This window comes from Mya arenaria, chromosome 4 (genome assembly GCF_026914265.1).
Source record: "Mya arenaria isolate MELC-2E11 chromosome 4, ASM2691426v1".
Classification (NCBI taxonomy): Eukaryota; Metazoa; Mollusca; class Bivalvia; order Myida; family Myidae; genus Mya; species Mya arenaria.
In genome coordinates this window covers 77,983,947-78,008,118 of record NC_069125.1, presented here as the reverse complement: position 1 = coordinate 78,008,118, position 24,172 = coordinate 77,983,947, and the positions used below count along the sequence as shown (strand labels likewise).

Sequence of the window (24,172 nt, the reverse complement as noted above, 5' to 3'; positions counted from 1 at the left end):
GTAGCCAAAAGTTTAAGCATAAACCCCGTTTAATGGCGCTGGGTAAACGGCAAGGACATGACTGAGAACAAGGACATGACATGATAGTCAGCCAAGGACATGACTGCGAAGAAATTACCTATATATAGTAACTTTATATTCTGGAACTTTAATGACAGGATCAGATGAAATATTTTGGCTACATGAATACTTAACTAAACACACACCCACACACGCAATGTTGCTTCTCTGACTTTGTTCGTTTTTCTGCCAGTAACAACATTTTCTCGACCATTAATAGGATTTCATTCGAACTTCACAGAATTGAGTACCATTGAAAGAATAATGTATGTGTTCTTAGTTATTAGATCAAAATTTCTTGGAAGTCATGGATTTCGTAGCAATAATTCGTCTCAGCCTATCGTATTTTGCTGTTTAATCATGATTAGGCCGCAGCAGCGTATTATGTCTATGCTCTTATATTATATAACATTGAGTTATTTTCCGAAAACGTTTGCTGCTGGTTACATAGTACATTATTCCCTGTATCAAAATCCCTTTTAAAATCAACTTTCAAGTCAGTTTTATTTTTAAATCCATGAAAATGTTGCCTATATTAAAAAGGTTTAATACCATGTAAATGAAAATCAAATATATGATAAAGCAAAAATATTGGCTTTTTAGAAACTCTGAGACATAATATATAATATAGACTTTGTTTGAAGCTGAATGTTCACAGGTTGACTGTTTTGATAATTATAAATTCATATTATGTCTTGGAATGAGCAAATTTTCGCAAAACCAGTGATATAAGACTGCTGACAAAAAGCAAATCGCAGTTTTTCATATTTACGTTTGGAAATTAATGTTCTATTCCTATAAAGTTTAAAGAATGGATGAGAGGTTCAACATCAATGTAAGTAGATTTGGCCCTGGTATAGGAGAATTGGTATTTGTCCTCTTTGAAAAATTTTTCTCCTGAATGCTGTTGAGATGACAAAACATGAAATTGAACAAGATTGAATGTCCTTTCTACTCCAACCACCCCTTTGAAGAGTTGCAAAAATGCCTTATTTAGAAACATGTCTAGCAAATAGAAGTCTGTAGTTTACTGATAGTCTGAGATGCGTGAAGAAATCCGGATAGCCGAACAGCCACACAAACCGTTTTCCGGCTTGTTCTGGTACTTTTCCGGCTTGTTCTGGTGATTAGACGGAGTACCATCTAGCAAGTGATATAGGAATAACATTCACCTACCAATTCCACCAAATAAGACACAAAACTCGTTAAATGGTTGAAACCACTTACAAGTTGGCCAAAATTCCACAAAAATCTACACAAAAAAACAACAACATTTTTCCGGGTGGTGTCAACCTGTTACAGTGCAGCTTTAATGTGACGTAGTTAAAACACAACTGTGTTCTTAATTGCCATAATAGAAAACAAAACAAAGGCTAAATCAAGATAACATCAACAATGAACTTTACTTGTTTTTGTCAAGTCTCATAGCCAAAAGCCTGTCAGAAATTACAGTTATATACACAAAGTTTGATTTGCAATGCTTCTAATATCTTGCTGAATCTCAGCAGGTGTAAATGTGAGGAGCTGTATACCTGTTCCTGACAGAAAATGTCAAATTTGTTATATACTTTAATTCGAACTTCATTTCTTGTTAGAATGTTCTTTATATAACGATTCAAGAAAACAATGCAAACGTACATATTTCTGGAAAAGACCAAATGCACCAAAGTATATGGGACTTATTACAAGTACCAACACAGTTATTCGTAAAAAATGAGCGATGTATATTCATAATATATGTATAGTAACCTTACCTAAATATTACGAAACGCAAGATATATATACGATGGCATAAGGTAACATGTCAAATCCCGTTATCTCTATATACACACACACACAAACATTCATATACATACAAATATACAATTGTAATTAGTGTTTTTGTTAAAACATAAAACATTGCGTTTCGTAATATTAAGATAAGGTTAATAGCTACGATCTCCTCTCCTCACGGTGATATTATTATAGGTAGTGTTTGTTCTCAATATGTGAAATATGCAGTTATGTGAATTATGCAGTTATAAGTTACATATATACTTATTTTTGGGACCGACGATTGATTGCTTGATATATGTATCTAAATTTGTTTTACTGTTTACTCATGGGCGTATGGCTTTTATACATTGAAATAAACTATGCAATTATAAACTATAATGAACGAAGATAATACCAATCGGTTAATACATGTATATCTGTCAAAGTGTCCTCTTATGGCAAAAGATTGTCTGAAAATGCAAAGCTTAGCCAGTCCTCATTTAATCCCATTCTTTATCTTTTTATCTGTATCATGTAATGTTTGTCCCATAGTTTAAAAAATCAATAAGTAATCTAGAAAAGTCATGACATCTCAAGAATTTAGTTGGTCAATTCAAAGAAAGTGAAATGAAGCTGTCGAGCACTGGAACTAAAAGAGGTAAATAAGAATTGAGTCCATACACGGATGCCACCACAAGCATGTATGCGTCACATGAATGCAAAAAATCAGTGGCAATAGTCAGTACCATGAAATGCAAATGATCGTTTAATAAATAAAATGTTTTCACTCATGAAAATCAATATATGATAAATAAATGACCATATTTCTGGCTAACAAACTCATCCCTCTACAATCATCTGCAAAGGCCTGATATTCCGTGGTCCCAAGAAATGTGTATGCGGAAATTAGCACACAGTTATGTTACATTTGTTATCTCTACCCACACTTCTTCCATGGCGGTTATTCTCACTTTATGCAAATATTAGGAATTTGCGATAATATCTTTTAATCGATATATCGGGATTATTTTGAAAGGATGCTTTTTCTAGGGACATTATCACGTCGAGTTCGGTGTGTAAACACGTATCCGTCGAGATTGCCGGACGAGACGTATATTTGTTTAATCAACGAAGGAGACGTTTTGCTGGCCACACGAATAGCGTCTTATGGCAATAGTTCATTGATTATATATCTTTCTATTTATTTATGTCTATATTTCGGTTTCAATTTGGTATAAATTTACCGCTATCTTCCATATATGGAATAACTGGCGCGTATGAATTAGTTATGTACTTTGAGATTGAGCGAGACAAGCAGGTATAAAATTCATTTTATTGAGCAAAATAACAAGGACATATATAATGTTCCAGTTAAATGCAAACAATTATAATAAGAAAGCAACTGTTAATGTCACAGCACACAAAAATAACAAACATAAATAAAATATGATGCGATGCTGATGCGATACGTATCAATACGCCAAGCCGACAAATCGATATTTAGATGTTAATTTAATTAAAACAAATCACTGATGTTTTCGTTTTCTAACCAAAATCGTCATCGCCTTCTGTATAAATGAAGACCAATACATCCATCGATATGTCTTATTATACAATGATAGGATTTATTTGCATAAAGCGTATAAGTGTAAAAATGTAAGGATAAATTAATATTCAATTTGACTAAAACTTAAATTTCAATCTTTTTTTACCACACTATCAATGTTATCTCAAAACATCCTGATATCTAGAAAAATACAAAAACAATATTTAAAAAATCACAAACATCATATCGTTTATATGTCTAACTAATGAATCACGCTGTTTTAGAATAACTTTTTTTCTTAAATTGACATGCCTAAATCAATTCGCTCGACTGTGATAGCTCGACGTGACGGAGCCAGTCTCGTGGCATATATATAGGCCCATATACAGATATGCATACATTAACACATATAAACAACGTGGAGTTGACCAAGCACAGAATTCCCAAAAGTTTAGTTGTTATTAAGCATCGTACATGTTACTCAATTGTTGATAAATTGTTTCTTATTTTATCTGCAAAATTCAAATACATAGCTATTTTTGCAAAACCTCTTTATTTTTTGTAGCTAGTATTAAAAAGTAGTAGGCACAAAATGTGTAAATTTATTTGATTTTTACAGGAGATTAATAAGAAGTATTGAAGAGACGAAGTGCAACCAGTAATTGCCATAATGTATGGCATGCATTTTATATTTCTTTGTATGTAACCGATTGCATGTCCATATAGTTGGTAACCCTTGTCAGCTCGTAGAAATATACATGATGTTTACGAAATATTATCTTAGTCGAGAATGTAAAAATTATTCCTTCGACATTTCAAGAGACTGTTCCAGTATTTAATACAGATGTCTGAATGTTACTGAGCTTGTTTTTGTAGCTTTTTGCATAAATCTTCTAAAGCTAATTTCAATAAACGAAAGTCTTCAATCAATACTGCATATATGATTCAAAATCATACAATTCTACCAATTCATCGCCGCTTATTAGCTACAAAGAACACAATATGCATTATTTAAAAAATTTTTTTTAGAACATCTCAGGTTCATAACGTTAAACAAATAATCAAAATATCCCCCAGAATCAATCCCACCTTCAAAATCGCATTCATCACCATTGTCCACAGCCGAAGAGTTTCCACCTGAAATACATTCTAAGCAAATTCTGCAATAACCAATCATTTAGTGCGCCTGTTACACGCATTCTTCTTCTCATACGCAGTAATCTTTTAGTGGGAGCTTTAGGCCACGCTACATTTTCGTCATCGTCGCTGATCTCATCAAAGTCAGATTTTATATTTCGCCTCAAAGCTGTTATAGTTTCCATGTCACCCGAACCAAGTTTTTGAAGGTCAGTAATGGATACGTCCTTGTTGTTCTGCATACCCTTTACACGTTCAAATATTGCTGGATGAGCTTCCAGTAAAATAATCTCAATCAAACGGCGCTTACAATGATCCAAGTGAGTTTTGTTTCCTTTTCTGCGTCTCAGAATATGGAAAACTGTGTCTCCTCGTTTTGTGATCATAAGTGGATCTGCATTGTATTTGTTTAGTAATAGATTTACGGCGTTTAAATTTCCCTTTTCACACGCAACATGCAGAGGTGTCCGACCGTACTTGTCAACCGCATTAACGTCCACTTCTGCAGCTAGTTTGGCTACAAGTTTGATATTTCCCTTGTGAATGGCCGCGTGCAATGGCGTGTATCCCTGTTTCTGGGGCATGGTTTTGTCGGCACATTGAAACAACATGCGCGTTGCAGTTTTCCTGTCCGTCATGATGGCATAGAACAACGGGGTTTGACCAAAGAAGTCTTTTACGTTAGGATTTACGTTCTCGTCGATTAGCAGTTGGATCAGCTTCCTGTCGTTCTTCCAAACTGCTACATGAAACAGTGACATGCCTTTGATGAACGAGTTCTCGCCATACGATGCAATCCTCAAACTATCCTGGCTTTTGTCATGCTTTAAAAGGACACTGACTGTTTCAGAATGACCCCTGATGGCTGCCAAAAATATCGGATAGTGGCCACGATGGTCCTTGATCTTTACATTTGCACCTTTGCTCAAAAACATTCCGACGATTTCACGTAAACCAAGATCAGCAGCAATATGAAGAGGCGACCTCTTAAATTTTCCACCCTTCTCGTCCAATGGCGAATTATAGTCAATGAGAAGTTGGATGATAAGGTCATGCTTATAGATGACTGCCTTGTGCAGTGCCGTCAGGTTTTTATCATTTTTTACGGACGGATCAGCGCCATGCTGCAACAGACATTTTACTGCATAGGTAAAGCCCTTTCTTGCTGCAACAATCAACGGATAATTCCCATTAACGGCGTTTCCTTTGTCATTGATATCTAAACCTTGGTATTCAACTATTATATCGAGGACCTCGTTTGTTTCAGACATGTTTCCTCTTTTATGCATCGCGACATATATTGTGTCTCCCGAAACTTTCGCACCATGTCTTAGAAGTAATTTCATCATGCCAATATCACCGGAATGTGTTGCGAGTAGAAGTGGATCGATTTGGTCCTTTGGAAAAATGTCTTGCTCAATCAATTCTTTCGCTAACACAGTCAGTCCACTGTAAAGCGTATAACCCGGAAGGTACATCACCATTTCTGTCATTTTGATACCGTAGTCAAGGAAGTACCCTGTCATTTTCATTACAGGAACAGTGAAAAGATCCTGATCGAGATGCTTTTCACGGATGTATTTGATGAATTGTTTCACGAAACATTCGTCTTTAAATGCGCTGTGTTTTACTATACCAAAGTCAATGTCACAGAGCGCATCAACGATGTTCGAACGGGGACCTTGACGTTGGAGCTGTTGAAATTCGTAGTGTGGAGGCTCCTTTGCCATAGGGCTGCATTTAATTTTACCAATCATTTTTGCAAACTTTTCACACAAAGCGCCATAGTGCCTTGGTGGCACTTCAACACGAAATTCGCCCTCTCTGGCTGATGCGATAGTAACGCGTTCCATAAGGAAATCTCTCGGGCATAACTCAATGCATTCCATGAGTTTGTGACTTCCAAGGACTACCCCAACCATGTCCCCGTTCACATTGTGACTAAACGTGAAATCCCCAGAATGATCGATCAACAGCAACAGGTCATGGCAATGGCTTTTCAGGGAAGATTTTAAAGTTTCAAGAAAAGGGTTATCAACTTGAATTCCAAAACAGTCTGCAACAATTTTCACATGATCAGACACTTTTCTGACATTTTGTAAATCAATTTCTTTCATTTTCATGTTCGGTTTTGCCCAAAGAGCTACCAAAGCCAAGAACTTATGGAACTGCTCTTCATCCTTGCCTCTGTATAGCTGTTCAATATATGTTTTGAAGTGTATTTCTGGTTTGCTGAAGAATACAGAACCGTGTCTGATCAAAGCCTCACTTCGGACGAAAAATGTCGCACACTGCGGAAACCCAAACACAAGGTCTTCTCTTTGACCTTCTTGCATCTTCATTACTCCTTCTGCCTTCCTCACACAATCTTCGTATTCAATGTTGTAGGTGTCAATCATGTCCTCAGATTGGTTTTTCTTTGCCCTTGACATTAGAATTTCTTTCTTTTCATTAGACGACAAGTACCTCGAAGACGACAAGAGCAAAACGCATCCTTCCTTGTCATTAAATACATTGAGCTTGTCCATTACCTCCAAAGCCTCCTCTTTGATGTAGTGTCTGGTGGTAATTATGATTCTCAAACGTTTCTGCTTTGCAGCTCTTTCCATTTCAGACAGGTACGGTTTCCAATCAGCAACAAGTGTCTGGTTGAGTGCGCCTTCTCCAAATATATCGTCTACAATGACCGTATTGAAAAGCTTTAATGACCAATCCACTTTTCTCCAGTCTCCTGCATGCTCCAATTTCAGGCAGTTTTCGGGCTTTGTGCCGTCAGCCAGGGCCAGCCTGGCTGCCATTGCAGTTTTCCCCTCCCCGGGATGGCCAGTTATCACGATGCAATGCTTTTCTTTCAGTAAACGAATGGCGTCTTTAAATCGATCTGTTTCCACGTAGAATTCTTCATCACAGTTGTCCTCAAAGAACCAAATAGTGTTCTCTGTGAAAAATAAATGAGGTTTTGTATTGATCATTGTTTAATTTTTTGGCCTTTACTGTGTATATCTTTCTTAACATGTAAAACGTCATAAGAATGTCAAAGATCTTTTTCATTGGTACAGTTTTCAAACAGATATCTCTTAATGTAGTAGACAATTTGTTAACAACTGTCTTAAAGATATCTTAATATATAACTTATTTATAAGTAAAAAGTTGCTTAGATTTATATCATACCACGGAGGCTTTTCATTTCGGGCGTCACAAGGTCGAAGGACTTTGTTATCAGCTTGTTTATATCAGCTTTTACGTCGTTCAACCCGCAGGAACAGCCAAGTATTACCATCGCCTGATGTGAACACGGAAGGTATGTCAATTTGATTTACGTTTGTAAAATAAAACAGTATAAGCAGAACGCATAATATACATAATATAATTGAGTTAAGGTAGGATTATATGTATTCATACATTGGCTCACCAGTAGTTAAACCTTATATGAATGTAAAAGTTGACAAAGAGAATTTACCCAGCAAACATTTTATATCGGCCCGATGTCGGATGTGCAACACGGCTAGACATCGGGCCAATGTCGGCATATTGTAAGAAGCCGACATTTAGCAAGCATGATGCCGAGATCCTATTTCGTCCCTATTCTCATACAGCTGGATTGTCATGGTCAATGACAACAGAACATGATAGTTATACACACGATTTTGTCTTGTTTTGTCTTAAGAGAGAAACATTTTAATGCGATGAAAACCTACCATAAAAAAACTGTTTGATCTTACAAATTTTTATTATCATTGCATTAAATATTCAAACAATAGGGTTATAACAGACTGTGGATAAAACCCCTGAGCAGGTTTTACATCATGAACTGACAAGTTATGATACACAGACAGGCCATAATACACACAGACTGTCACTGTATAAATAAACAAACAAAATAAGACTTGAAGTAATAGTTATTTCATTGAACAATACTTAAGGTTAAGCTCCTGCATTAAATATTAAGGGTTTTTAACATAAGATTGTTGTTTTTTTCATCCTGGTGTTCCAAGGATGCACTCAGACAGCAGGGTCTGCTTCATTTCCATCTTTATTTCTTTTCCACCATCTCTTTGCGATGCTGTCCTCATTCTGGCGGCATATGTCTCTCGTACCTCTCCCGTGAGAAACGACGGAATTTAACGACAGCCTCTGGATTAAGTGCTTGTACTATAAATACGGAGGTAGATATAAGTTTTTTCAGGATATGGGTATTTACAAAATGCATGTACAAAGAATTGGGTATAATTACTTTTAATTGCTTTTTTGTTAAATGTGAATTATTTTTTTCTGTTGTTTGTATAAATTTTGCCTTCATCCCTTCGTATATTTCTGGGCGATCCTATACTTGAACTATGCTTGAAAACAAAGATTAAGAACGGTACATACCTGTAGATATGGTGCAACTGTTTGGGGATCTTGAAGTTACTGTTGTGATGCTTGCAAAGCAGTCCTGCCATTGCCACTGTCACATTTAACAAATGCATTACTCGGTTATCCTGATCATTTCCCCCCTTTAGGTCAATTTAATGGTTGGCATAATCATCTTGTTTTTTCTTATGTGTAAAATAGCCTAAATCACCTCTTTTTATCAATACTTTCCATCTAAATGTACATCATGAACAGAATTATGTATCAACAATTAATTTGCTTCACAAACATTACATAAATGCAGACACACCATCCTGACAGACTGAAGGTTACTTACATAGTATGAAAAAGTTATATAATATAAATGGTTTTTCAATTTTCAGTTGTCCGCTCTCTGCAACTTCGATATTTCCATATTATACAGTACTGTAAAATAAAATGTGTTTCTATTATAATTCATAGTTGATAACAAAATGTTACTTTTAAATTTGTCTTCAATGGTAGCAGTTAAAAATAATCGTGGAAACCCAACCCAAACATCAATGCAATACTTTGCTTTTGTGTGCACATGATTTCGCATGCTACCTTAATGCTGATTTTAATCAAACTGATAAAACAACAAAGAGAACTAGTCACAGAAAATATATTACACATTTCTTTTCGACATTTTACTCTAAATAAAAGTATTTATTACTTTCGAGAATAAAACTGAGTATATAAAGAATAGTACTAGAATAATGCCTTACATTCAGGCGCCGAACAACGATCAAAACAGTACTTACCATTGATAAAACCAAAAATATTATTTGACTTTCAACTTCTCTTTGAAATGGCACAAATACCGCAGTGAATATTAAACTAAATAATTTCGTAGATAATTATCAAATACACATGATCTGAATCTTTTAACGCCATAATTCATTAAAAATTACCATATAAACTGAAATTGGTTTTATTATTTGATGATAGCGAATTAAAATATTTATTAATTGAAGGGAAATAAACTGCCAGTGAAAGTTACAACAAATGCATTGCTCTCCCTTGAAGCAATACTACGTATACATCAAGCCAATATCAACCCGATATTGTCATATTTTTGAAACGTTATTTGTCCATGAAAAATAAAAGCTATTGTTTATGTAATTATTTTTAAACATTCAAATCTAAATCGTATAGTTTTATTACGCATACAATTTTTCCGTCAATATGCCATGTCGGGCCGATATCGGCAAACACTGGCCGATATGTCGATATTCAGCCGATATCGGCCCGATATAGTCATGTTTGCTGGATTGGCAAGTTTAAGTTGCTATTGAAAAGGGGTATTTATAATACCTTATAAAACGATAGCCCATTACTTTCAACTTTGCTAATTTATGTCAAACCAATACAAATCCTCAACGCTAACCGATTGACAAACGTCATAATGCAATGTTATAATGACGTCGACTTATGTTACAAAACTTACATTTTCCAGAAGAGTCCAGTTATCCTCAAACTCTTTTTGGTCCAGATAAGCAATATTCTTATGCTGCATCTGAAAGTTTACATCATGAAAAACTTTACTTAAAGTATAACTGGCAGCCTTTGCGCGATGCTGACACATACAACTATTGTGACTAAACAACCTGTCATTTACCTATAAACTAAGAGCACATGTATCTGTGCAGGGGTACGTACGTTTGCATACATGTTTGGCAGAAGCACAAACTACATACGAGATACAAACAGCAGTTTCAGTATGATTAAAATGTGCATTCGCATTACTAATAAGTGTCATATTGCCCTTTCATCGGTCTCATTGTATACATTTTTTCCACCCAGTTGGACAGGAAAATAATATAAAAAAAGTTATCCGTCTGTAATAAAAGTTGACTTTTCGGTATCAACGAAAATATACATTTTATAGCACTCAATAATATTGTTTTAGTTTGTTCCTTATTTGCGTAGAAACACCACACTAATTTTAATATGTTAAATTTGAGAACAACGTATACCTTGTTACGAAGATTCCTTATCCGCACGATGCTTGCAATGATAGGAGGCATGGTGTCCGTTATTTTGCTGTTTTCGTTCTCTTTCCAAATAGGATTTTGTGGATGCAAGTTGCAGATGTTTCTAAGCAGAACAATCAGCAGGCTGACGTCAAACTTTTTCGAGTCTGGATTAGGATAGAGCAGACGATATTGCTCCTTAGAAATAACACCATCTTTCTGCAATTTATCAATCTCGCGTTTGCGCTTTTTCAGTTCAGTTAGCAGGTTGTATGGTTTAACAATAGAGTCGAATTTTTTCCTGAGTACGTCGCCAGCCTTCATGAAAAGCAGATGAAGACGCAGGTAGTATTGCTCGTTCTGTGTCCCGTCCACCGACCCCGGCGTCACTGAAGCCGCCATCCTGAAACGTATAAAACTGGTCGCTGTACCATACAACACATACAAAAAACAGCACTCACTACAGAGCGTTTTAATGAATAATTTAACAAAGCAACCAAACCGAGCTAGTCATTAATTAACCTTCAGTTTATCTTTGATTCACTAAAAACAAAATGTGTAATGCTATCCAATTTGTTCTTTGTTTGATTGGATACTTTCGATTTTCAAAAAAAACACACCTATTAGTGAACGAATAAGCCAGTAGTAGATTATTAATTTTAACGTTTTTTGTATTGGCAGTAACACAGTTCTAGTATATATTATAGTATGAATGCTTGAATGCGGTACGTTCTCGAGTGAAATCATAACAGTTCATTTAGTTTAAGGTTTTAAATATATATTATAAAATAGGTTTTCGTGGTCTGATTCTCACACTTATCTTGCTTAATACATGCATCACCTGTATAGCATATTTACTTAAGGTAAAATAGTAATAACTTAAGTATTGTCACTACTCTTACATGTAAACGACTTGTAACCCATTTAACCCACATAATACTCACTGAAGTACCCTTGTGGTTCATGTACTTTAACGGCTTTTCTATTTTATTCCACGACTTTTTAGCGAACACTTCTTATTACAAACGCCCGTATCCTAGTGCACTACATATGTATGTTAGAAGTATTTCTTTCTCAATGTCTAGACGGTATCGATTTGGGATTTTCTGAAATTTCAACTTTCGTTTTATTGACGAAAGGAGACAACTAAAGCAGAGTGTAGCCTGAATGGAACCACCATTAACTCCCCTTACGCCGTGTATATGGATCATTGTGTATATCCTTGGATGATGGCTATGATATAGTTCCGACTAACAAGAGCTATGAATGTGTACAACGGTGAAGTTATACAATGCAACTCTCTGACTGTTGAAGTCCTCAATGTAGTGTTGCCATTTCGAGCTCCTCGGCCATCTTCTGTGAAAACAACCTCGAATGTATGGCGGTGCATCTGTTGATGCAGTTCGTAAAAGTTTAAAAATGAAGTTTTTGAGCTTGTATTTGTAGATCTAAATTTAAATTGATTGCCAGTGAAGTGTATTATTGCAACCCTTTTTAAGATTCCCAAAAGTTAAGTCATTAAGTTGAACTTCTAAATTGAAATTACTACGCGATCTACTTGCAGCGACGTCTACTCTGGTTTACCAAAATGTTGTAGAAATGTAAAAAAAGAATATTTTCTGTTTATTTACGCCAACAAAACAACGGAGACATCAACATAAACAGATACCAGTATGATATAATCGTATTTTCTTTCTTGCTTTTCGATGAAATATGGGGTTTAAACAGTGAAATAACAACAGCGGAAATATCAATTTGATATATAAGGAGTGAAAATATCAACTTTCAGAAGTACTTTTAAATTCCCTTGTAGTTACTTCCCAAATGGAACACTTCAATTTGAACCAGTAAATGTTGTTAAAACAATGTTTAAATTTAAAGAAATGTTTTAAAATTTAAAAAGATATATATTCGGAAATTAACAACTTACCGTTAATATCGGTTATCCCGTTTTTCAAACATTTTGTTGATCTTGAAGCTGAATGTTCGAACATTTGCTTTCATATCAAACATATTACAGATGAAAACAACTGTTCGAACATAAATAATTTTTTATAACATCGTTCAAATGTATTTTGAACTGTTAGGCGTTGTAATACGTAAAATGAGCTTCCCGGAAATTTCACACAAAATTTAAAGATACTCCGATATTTTTTACCACACCCACGCCTCAAAATTTGTCAACAAACTAGCGTTGCATTCACTCTTGCCTGGAAAACAGACCTGTTTTCAAGCGAAACATACTGGTCTCTGACAGTAAGATGACTGAATATTCATTTATTATAAAGCACATGCAGTCATTAACTAAGAAAAATGTTTAAAATCCAATGAGTATCCGCATTTGTTTTGCTTACACATTTGACCTTCCAAATTTTCATTCATTAAATGGCGGCGTTTTTATTTGGTGATCGTGGCTTCGCCACTCGTGAAAATATGTTTTTCTATGAAACTTGTGAAATAAAATACAATGTTACAATGAAATAAACAAATATGCTCTATATATTTATACTTATATTTTGGTTTATTATGACTGAAGTGTTACGAAATGACCTTGTCGATGCACAATCACATTATTTGTTACCAATTTATACCAGTCAACTGCAGCAGGTATGTGTAAAACAAGACAATTTTTTATGCAAGGCATCAAAGACGCTCCGAATGTTTTTGTAACAGGACTAAAAGAAAGCAGATGCAGTTCAACCCCATACCAAATCTGAGGTACCTGGATACCAGCAATCGTCAGTTATTGATCGAGATGTTCAGCTCAAGGTGACCACGACATTAACCATTGACCAACTGACGTCAGTATAGTCAGGGTGCTGCTCATGTTTGAGGGACCTTTACAAATTTTAAGGCCTCATAGCCTCTAAGCCTTTTTTAATTATTGAAACGAAACTGCGTATTTTTAGTTAACGGACACGACGACCTTGACCTTGACCTTTGACTGACCAACTGACATCAAAAACTATAGGGTCATCTTCTTGTCATTACCAATTTTCCTTCAAAATTTGAGGTCCCTGGGTCATAGCGTTCTTCAGAGAATCATCGGAAGCCGATTTTCAGCTTACGGTCACAACCATCCTTTACTCCACTGACCTCAAAGTTTGGTTATTTTGGCTGTTTTGACCAATCATACTTCTGAGTTTGAGTTCCTTGAGCCAAAGCGTTCTTCAGATATTAGATGTAAAATCACTTTTCAACTAAATGTCACCACGACCTTGACGTTTAACCTTCTGACTTTATAATGATTAGAGTATATATCATGGTCATGACCTTCCTACCTAGAAAGATTAAGATCCCTGTGCCAGAGCGTTCATTATATATTGGTCGGAAAGCGATTTTCAGCTGAGGTAATCGTTACGTCACTATGACATTGACCTTTGACCAACTGACCTCAATATCATTAAACTTTTTCTGCAGACAAACCTTCCTATAAAGTTTAAGAAATCTGGGCATAATCGTTCTTCAGTTATTGATGGAAGCCGTGTGGACGGACGGATTGACGGACAGACAATATATATATGCCACCCTTTCGGACATCAAAAGGCCCATGCGCTGTAATTCTAACAATAATAAACTTAAAGTTTAATATTTCTAGTTATGGGTTAAGTGTTACACATGCTTTCGATAAATAAGGCAAATGTTTTTCCAGTCAATAAGGGCTATAATAATAAAAAGGAGCATATGAGAAATGAAATTTAAAGTAATAATAACAATTTAAATGATATGTATTGTCAAAAATAATTATTTTATTCTCTCTCTCTCTCTCTCTCTCTCTCTCTCTCTCTCTCTCTCTCTGACACACACGCCTGTTACTCGAAACGGTAATAAGTGATAAAATATGAGTGAGCCGGGAAAGTAATAAGTGTTACAGAACAGAATGTAGAAACAAATTTCCTTTCGTTTAAGACGTGACCATATGAGTGGGGCTGGTAATGAACCAAAACTACTTGATGGAGGAATAGGCGAAACATTTTTCCGGGCGTTGTTGTGATATTTTTTATTTTATTTTATATGAAATAATTGTTCTAGGGGGCGTTGACCATTATGAAGACAGGGGTATAGTTCACTTGACCACTAGGCAATTGCTACAATATATATGTTTTGTTTAGAGAACGTTACTATTCCCTTTTATAATAATACAATTTAAAATACAGGAACAAGCCCGGTAGTCGAAAAATGAAAAATGAAAAATAAAGTGTTAAGAGGCACAGTTAAACATAACCTGATAGGCACCAGTTAAACATAACCTGATGGGCACCAGTTAAAGAGAACTTAATATTTTATGTAGAACTTCTTCTTGTGTTAATAGTAAGCCAAATGTTAATTGATAAGTCAATAGATGTCCAATAATTCCTATTAACCAATCACTCACTACTTTGGATTGCCATATATCAACCGGCGACCGTGTTTTGCATAGAAAACATATTTATACAACGATTTTGAAAACAAACATTCAAAGAGCCATTCTTACGACTTTGGACGGAATTCGGCAAAAGGCTATGGATAGGAGTCGTATAAAACAATGATTGAAGTATTAACGACGACTGATTTTTGACAACAGATTATAGCAAACGAAAGTCGTAAAGGGACATACATCTTTACAAAATTTGGAACGTAATCCAAAACCTTCATACTCTATGCAATCATATAATAAAACAGTTAGAGAAGCGTTATATCTCGAATAATAACCATTTCTCAAGATCTACGATGTACATTGAATATTAATAAGTAACTAAAAAGCGCCAATATTGAAAGACAAACCTATATCACCAGTAACACAGCAAAACAAACAATGGATCCAGAGTCATTGCCAAATTTAAACTTGTAAAGATGAAAACTGTAATCTTCATACTAAACAAATACAAGCTGGCCAAACATGTAACCGTATTCCCGAGAAAGAGAGAAAAGCGCACTTGCTGTAATTACCACACCACCGTAATGACGCAGACACAGAAGTTAGCTATATTCGTTAGGATTAAATATTTTTGACTTTAAAAATGCCATATTTAATGTCCTAGACTACTGTGCTTTTCCATGTAGTCCCTTGTATTATTGCGTCAAATACATGTGCTTTTATAGTTTATCATAGATATACAGGGTCTGACGCATGGAAATATTCTTCATATAATTATTTATACTTTGCCAGTACTGTGAATATATTTTCTAAATGATGTCACAATACAACTCCTAAAACGAATTTGAATACTTGTGAGCAGATTTAAATACATTGTCACAGAAACGTATTAGATACATCTGATCGTGTAGTGATTCTAACATAAGTGTCAAAATCTAAATTCAAGAAAACTCGTTTCTAACTTATTGAAATATCTTTACTTGGGCTACAACTGAATTTACTTTTTGGATGGCATGGGACACAATGTGAGGAATAACTGAGACAATCGAAAAAATAAGCTTAACCTCCCTTTTGGGTCAAAGGAACGTGTATATTTTAAGACACCGACTTAAATCATGTTGGATTTTTGCCAGTTTCGTGCTTTTTAAAGGGATATAAAACGCTTTAACCGCTTCAATATAATAGTTTAAATCATAGTGTGTTTTTTTTTTTCAAAAAACAAATTACTAAGGTTTTGACCATACATCTTAACACAAGAGTTGCGCTACGATATTATTACCGGTGTTGTTGGAGATTGAGATCGACTCGACATGCCATGTGTCTCACGGTTTAACCCTGTGTCCGCTGCTGACACTATAAAGCTTCTTGTTTTTCCTTCTTTACAGCGTCTGTATGGGGCTATTTATAAACTGATTGATTCGATGATTTTAATTGTTTCAATTATATCGGACAATATGAACATTAATAAATTGTTATTTTTGTTATAAAATATACATAATCTAATCGTGGTACCCAGTGTTTCATAAGAAAGCTTGGGACATCGTTTTCCAGGGAGGCGGTATGTTTTACGACATTAATTAAAGAATAATACAAATAATGCATAATAATATATTTAATTGCGCTATATTAAAATGACATTATGTAATTTTATAACACAATAAAATAAATAAGAAGTGTCGCGATATTATTAGTGACAGCTTTAATATGGGGTGTGCCGGATGGAATGTTTCAGGAAGGCTAAATTTAGCAGAAATGCCTATCCGGTACGCAATTTTGACATGTTACAACGGGACAAATCCATAGCATAGCATTTGTCTGTAGCAAACAAACAATCAATCCATATAGTAGTTTCCATAGTGTTGCGAAAAAGAGCCTATTCAATAGGCTATTGTGTGATATTTCTCAATATTTATTAACAATTAAGATCTTATATAAACCTTTGATGACCTTTTATCATAACGAGGGGAACTTATTGTAAGCGTTTCGTTTTGTCTGTTTGTCTGACAGTTTGTTTTTCGAGTGAGTTGCTTTGTCCGGCTATCTATTTCCCAATTAGTAAAGAAATCCGAACGAGTAAATGGCATTGATTGTATTTATTCTGTTAACCTAGATTATAATGAATACGCTAAGACTCACTACTGCAGAAAGCTTAAAGCTCTTTCAGGTATTGAAACATCGCCATTTGAAATGTAAACAATATTGTACTCTTTTTTCAACCATTTTTCAATTGCTATCCGCTTCTGGTATCAACACTGACAGTTTGTGATCGGACATAATTCATCCATTCCTGTCCACTTCTAGTATCGCCACTGATAGTATGTAGTTTAACATCATTCGTCCATTCCTGTACACTTCCGATATCACTACTGACAGTCTGTGGTTGGACACCATTCGTCCATTCCAGTCCACTTCTGATATCACCACTGACAGTCTGTGGGTGGACACCATTCGTCCATTCCAGTCCACTTCTGAGATCACCACTGACAGTCTGTGGTTGGACACCATTCGTCCATTCCAGTCCACATCTAATATCACTACTGACAGTCTGTGGTTTGACGTCATTAGTCACTTCTTATCCACTTCTTATATTGCCACTGACCGTTTGTTGTTGGGCATCATTCGTCAATACCTGTTCACTTCTGGTATCGCTACAGGCAGTCTGTGGTGGGCAATGCTGCTATGTCAAGTATACTGTTAGCATAAGCAAAGAGCAACGTGGGTTTGCCTTAGACGGTGCAAGCATTTGTGATAGAAAACCCATTAACCATTTGAAAAATACCATTCAATTTAAAAATTACTGACGAATCTGAGCCTTATACGCATCTTGGAAAACTGACTTATAATGTTTAAGTTCAAAAGAATCGATGAAAAATGAGTGAATAACGTTGACAGTGTAGACAATTTCCATCCAGATCATCATCTCCAGATACACTTCGTACGATGTACGAATCGGTAATCATACCGAAGGCGCTGTATGTCTGCGAAAGTAGGTCACAAAACTGTGAAAGTTATATGCTCAGCTTAGAGCGTGCTCATCGATTTTGCGTATAACACATAAAGTACTTCCATCGCAGAACAAATACATAGTTTGCTATTTGTGCCCTTAATTTTACTCCGGTAGAGACATTTGTTGATTACCAGAAGTTGCACTATTTTGGACAACTGTAGACTGTCGTGTAAATATCACTCAAAACATATCTTTGTGTAAAGATAATTATAATTTTATGCCGACATAAAATATTTTATGGATCTGCGGGTTAAACTGAATCACCCCTAGCTAATTCTGCGGGTTGAACCGTATATATCTAAAGCGTGGCTTATCAGCGTTCCACGCCGTGACCAGTGGTCAGTAAGTGTTTGCGTGGCTTATCAGCGGTCCAAGTCGTGACCAGTGGTCACGTGGTGTGTATCGGCCTATCGCTAGCCTCCCGCTTCAGCCATTCTAGAAAAAGTCTTCAGAGATACGTGCTTGCAAATTTTGAGCAAAATATTTTGCATAATTTTCCTCCACGTCCCAACCCGTACGAAATAAAGGGGCGGATTTCGGGCGGAATTGAGGCGGAATTGGCACGGAATCGGTGAATTCCGCCTGGAGTATGGACGGAATCATTATTCCGCCCGATATCCCTACACGTTTCTAGTGGATTCTGGGCGTAAAACAATTGGAAGTTCCAGGCGTAAACAAATTACGGGCGTATTTATATACTTTAACATTTGTGTGACACGGAATTTCGTATTTCGTTTTTTCTACGAAAACTTTGTGACGGAATATCCTACTTAAACATTTTAGTGGAGTGTAATTTTGAACTTAGTCTTATATTTTCAGCCAAAAAATCTAAAATATTCGAAAGTCATACTAATTATTGAATTGTTTCTGTTCCTTTTATCATTTACATTTCACATAGCGAGTTAAAAGATAAACATCTTCCATGCTTTCATCTGAACACCGCATTCTCCTTGTAATATAAAATATGCAACAAAAATAAAAATAAAACTACAAAGGGAAGTCAAACACATAAAGAAAAAAAAAACATGATATAAATTTACACTCAGCTTTTATGAACTTTAAAGTCCACTTAAAATGTTACTTATGACACTAGTTGGGATATTATAACATCAACCACTTATAGCACAAGTGAACTAAACTTAGCCCAGTCGGCTATTAATAATTAACTTCCACTCGATTCGAGGTCATCATGTACAATACTGTGTTACAATATTTGACTCACCGATAAGCCTCATGGGCTATCAATGGGGTACAAGATCCAGCTGTTTATAAATACTCGCCTTATCTTGCGCAAATCTGGTCAAATTCCCCTTTGTGAACCTTAACCTTTATTCATTTCGGCCATGTGTTTCACAAGATGCCCACACGGAAACCATTACTGATAGACATACATGTACCGCGCTTTCGATCCGTCATTAATAACGGATAACTACACTTTTACCAAGACAACATTTGAACTTGAGTGAGTAACGTTATAGTTAAAACGTATGGTTGTGTGTATTTGACCAATAGATGGAACATTAGCCGTGATTGATAAGCATGACGCGGACTTGAGGAGTCTTTCAAATTTTGAATCGCGAAATAAAATGCATATGCTGTGTGAGACTTGCGGATAATCAAAATCAACAATTCAAAGGGGTACGTGGTCGTGAAATATGGAGGTAACCTTTCTATTTCTCGTTTTACCAATATTGGTTTTGAAATTGTGTTTGTCTGTTCTCACTATTACAACTATTTTGTTTGATTTACATCGAGTAGTTCATTGCGATTAAGAATGCTTAGTTTATGCTACACAAAATATTTGGTTGGGTATCAATACTATGTTTATTACAACAATATTACCTTATATTTGCCTTGTTGCATAATTTTCACCCGAAAAGCATTTTCGCAATCATTAATCTTCACAAAGAAGTTCATATGTGCAACGAAAAGAAAGATATCAGCATTAACCCTTGGCTTTCCGCGAAAGTTTCCGAGTAATTACAATTGCTGTCGGTGTTATCATAATGAAGCTTGCCGGAATCTACCGAGTTCACATATCTTCATTTTAATATGTTCGTTTAAACAACAAAATGTTAATTAAGTTCTGCATTATGCTGGAAAAACGGTTTTAGTCTTAATTTTAAAAACAATCTTTAAATTAACAAATTTATTAAACAGAAATAACTGCATATAATTGTGTTCTTCTTGATATTTCACACGCAGAATTCGACTGCATCTCCATCAACAAATTTCAATGTAAAGGAAATGGCTTTCTCGATCAAACCTCTAAAGTGCTTAATTAATTAATGAACCATATACATTTTATAAAGATGTAATTCATGATAAAAAAGGGTTATAAATGAGAGCAGTTATATTAAAATAATATGGATTGTGTAAACAGCTAAAATAAGTCATCATATAATTGTTATAACGTGATTGTTGCAATTAACTTTTATAGTTGTCGGAGCAACTTCGCAAGACAACTCATGCCAACAATCTCCACTCCTGTAACCCCAGGCAACTCTGTTGTGGTAAGAATACATTTCAATATTGCTCAGTCATCACGTCTTCTGGCCTCCCGAAACATAATCATGTTCACTACTTATTGTGTTCAAACAAAAATCAGAATGTTAATCAAACGGTTAATTCAGGAGTCGTTGCTACCTTAATGAGCCAATAGTAGAAAACAATAAACTCCGTATCTAAAGCTTTCGTGCTAAATGTGTGTGCTACAAGAAACACTACATATTTAGTTATACCTGTTTGTTTAATCATAATGTTATGATACTATAATGGCAAATAAAACCTCACGCTCAGAAGTTTGTGACTTTGTAAAAGATAAGTAACATTTTCTTAACTAAACTGACTTTAATAACCAATTATTTGAAATACAATTCAACCAGACTTGTACTATATGGCATGCAAGATGCATTTTACTTATGACTTTATTTCTGTAATTGTTGACATGTGTTACAGGGTTATCCATAGATCATGTTTCAATTCAGGAGTGTAAATTATACAATACTATCAAATAAACCTGAAATATACAATTTCAATAATCAAATAAGAAGCCATTAAAACTTCAATTTACAATATACAGTTTAGGAAAACTTTCCCAAGTTTTAACTTTTTTACAGGTGAGGCTATTACCTCACAGTGAGGTTTATAGAACGAAACATGTACCACTGCTATCCGAAAGGGGGCAAAGGAAGACAACTTGATGCATGACCTCATTATCAAGGAGTTCACCATTACCAAACTGGCGAACTCCATGGGGAACTGGTATTGGGAAACCTCGCCCTGGTGAGGCAAGAAAGCATATGCTTGGCCACTGGCAATACTCGAAGGTAGATACTGTATAACAAGTAGACTGCTTAAAATATAAACATCATACAGAAGTAAAGGCTCATGGTTACCCTTTTACAAATCATTGTGCAAAATTATATACAGAAGACTTAGGTATCCATACACAGAGTTAGGCAGTATAGCTTTCGTCTTATATCACTTTTATAAGTGTGTTGTTATTGTTGTTGTTTCTTTGAGAAAAAAATATTTTATAGCTAATATGATAATTTAATGTAACTTTTATTACTCTGCGAATTTATGTTTGAAATGCAAAATAAATTGAGTAAGCTTTAGTATGGTTATTCACATTGCTTTTAAGTCCGTTAATTTAACATAGGTTTCGCAAGTAATTATTGCGCACATAAAATTAAAATTAATTAAACTCCATGTGACATATGTATGAATATCCGCCCGTAGTCTAAAATTCTGCGACTAACTGAAATTCCGTCTGAGTCTGAAATTCCGCACATAATCTGAAATTCCGCCCACGACCGAAATTCCGTCTCATTCTGAATTTCCGCCCGTGATCTGAAATTCCACCCGTAACTAAAAATCAAGTTAAATCTGAAAATCCGCCCGTAACCTGAAATTCCGCCCGGAATTTGAATTCCGTCCCACCTCATTTACATATTTCGCCCCAAAAAACCGGCTGGAACACGGCCGGGTTCCGCCTCTAACACTAAACATTATATTATTCAAACTACGCCTGGAAAAAATTTCCGCCCGGAACTTATAGTTAAATTACGTGTCAATTCCGGGCGAAAAATTTCGTACGGGAATCCACCTTTATTCATTTTTTCGAACAATCTATGTATATTATTTTATGCTTTTCTTTATGTTGTATATTTGTAGTGCAATTAACCCATTTCTAAATAGATTGTGTATGATTTTATATTGTGTATGATTTTATACTTCATTTCCATGAATATATACATGTATATGTTAATGCATTTGTTCTAGTATATTTGGGTTTTATTGTTGCACGTTCATTAGGCGGTTGTTTGGACGCCCTATATGCTAGTCGTGAATAAAATGTTACGATGATGTCAAACTCGTATTTATTACAAAATGTATTTATTTTCGACATTGAATAAATGTCGTTTTCACTCACTGTGGTTTATTATTCACGTCTCCCATAAAGTTGAACCTGTCATGGCCATCCCCTCTTATTCAGTAGCAATACATAAAGTTTCAGTTTTACGACGGTCAGAAAGTGGAATTTATTCCGAATTTACATCGTAACTCACTAGAACATGTTCTTATGAAATATGTGGCGTCTTGAGTTTTCCCTTCAAAACAGGGAAGGAAAATATTTCTAAATACAATAATAATCAAAATGGTGAAAACAACTGGATCATACTATAGACAATCATGACGATGTGACAAAAGATATTCTGCGAACTGACGATTGCTTAAATTAATGGAGGATATGTAGAAAATCCAAAAATTGTTAAATGAATGTGCAATTTGTAATTTTTTGGTTTCAGTTCTCTCAAGATGGGATCGACAGAGTTTCCAAAAAAAAAAATGCGCTTTATGTTGAAAACCTTTATATGTTAAATTAGCGTTCATATAACATAAGAACGAGGCAAATCAAGTGAACCTTTGCGAGTCTATGCTGGATTCATGTACCATTGGTGCCTTTACTGAAATAATAAGGTTTCCGGTTAAGGAACAGTGTGTTCGCATATTAAGCGATTGAGATCGATGGTGAAAAATGTCAGGTTGTCATTTTCCCTGCAACAAACATTAAAAAGAAACGTGGCGAGTTTGTTCACGCCTTCTAACGCCAGCTCCACAACTTATTGGTGGTCCAAAGAAAATTAGCTGTCGACACTTCCGTGATGCAGCTGTGCCTTTTGTTTGTTTGTTCACACGTGAGTATGACTTATATTTCATCTGATATTTTATAACATGGACATATTTCGAAAATCTATGAAGGTGTGACCATGTAAGAACACTTACTACAGATTGGCTACGATTTCGTTTCATTATTGTGCGAACTGTGGTGCCAGGAGTTTTTTTCCCGATTCGGCTCATTTTTTGAGATCTACCCCTCACTTTGATACTTCAACAAGGTCGCGGTATGCGTTGCAGTGACCGTGAGGTAAAAACCGGTTTCCACTCAATACTTAAAGAATGCTTGCACCCAGGAACTTTATACTTGGTATATCAGTTGGTCATGACTAAAATATGACCCCAATTGATGTTCAGGCAGAGGTCAAACATCAAGGTGACCTTGAGCTACGTCACATTTTCTTCCCGCTTAATAACTTAAGAACGTTTGCACCAAGGATTTTCATACTTGATATGCCAAATGGTCATTTCTAGTAAATGACCCCTAATGATTTTGGTATCAAAAAGTCAATAGTCAAAGTCGCAGTAACTATTGGGAAAACACCAGTTTCCAACAATAACTTAAGAACGCTTGCACACAGGAACTTTATACTTGGTATGCCAGTTGGTCATGACTTGTAGATGATTTAGGGATCACTAGGTCAAAGGTCAAGCTCGCGGAGACCTTTTCCGCTGAATAACTTAAAACTGGTTGCACCTAGGAACTTCATACTTGTCATGTCAGTTGGTAATGGCTAGTTGATGACCTCCATCGATATTGTAATCAGTACGTGGAAGGG

General features: G+C 35.4%; 2 protein-coding genes and 1 long non-coding RNA gene across 8 annotated transcripts in view; 1 reads left to right on the top strand and 2 right to left on the bottom strand.

The window, feature by feature from the left end:
• The window catches only part of LOC128231096 (uncharacterized), a 63,354-nt gene that overhangs the window by 16,333 nt on the left and 22,849 nt on the right, over nt 1–24,172 (bottom strand). The gene's annotated exons all lie outside the window — the stretch shown is intronic.
• LOC128229760 (uncharacterized) lies at nt 3,131–11,929 on the bottom strand. 6 transcript variants are annotated; one of them, XM_052941574.1, is made up of 5 exons: nt 11,790–11,929; nt 10,849–11,248; nt 10,320–10,388; nt 7,670–7,781; nt 3,131–7,436 (listed from the first exon to the last, which is right to left on the bottom strand). In XM_052941574.1, exons 2-5 carry the CDS (start codon nt 11,245–11,247, stop codon nt 4,468–4,470), a joined length of 3,549 nt encoding a protein of 1,182 aa, XP_052797534.1. In that variant the 5' UTR covers nt 11,248; nt 11,790–11,929; the 3' UTR covers nt 3,131–4,467. The 6 variants fall into 6 exon arrangements, with proteins under 6 accessions (XP_052797534.1, XP_052797537.1, XP_052797539.1 ...); XM_052941577.1 differs by lacking the exons at nt 10,320–10,388; nt 10,849–11,248; nt 11,790–11,929 and adding exons at nt 8,870–8,945; nt 9,189–10,300 and having other exon boundaries at nt 7,670–8,650; XM_052941579.1 differs by lacking the exons at nt 10,320–10,388; nt 10,849–11,248; nt 11,790–11,929 and adding exons at nt 8,870–8,945; nt 9,189–10,300 and having other exon boundaries at nt 7,670–8,632.
• LOC128229770 (uncharacterized) lies at nt 19,820–21,674 on the top strand. Its single transcript, XR_008260128.1, has 3 exons — nt 19,820–19,870; nt 20,650–20,722; nt 21,329–21,674. It is a non-coding gene; the product is annotated as an uncharacterized LOC128229770 (long non-coding RNA).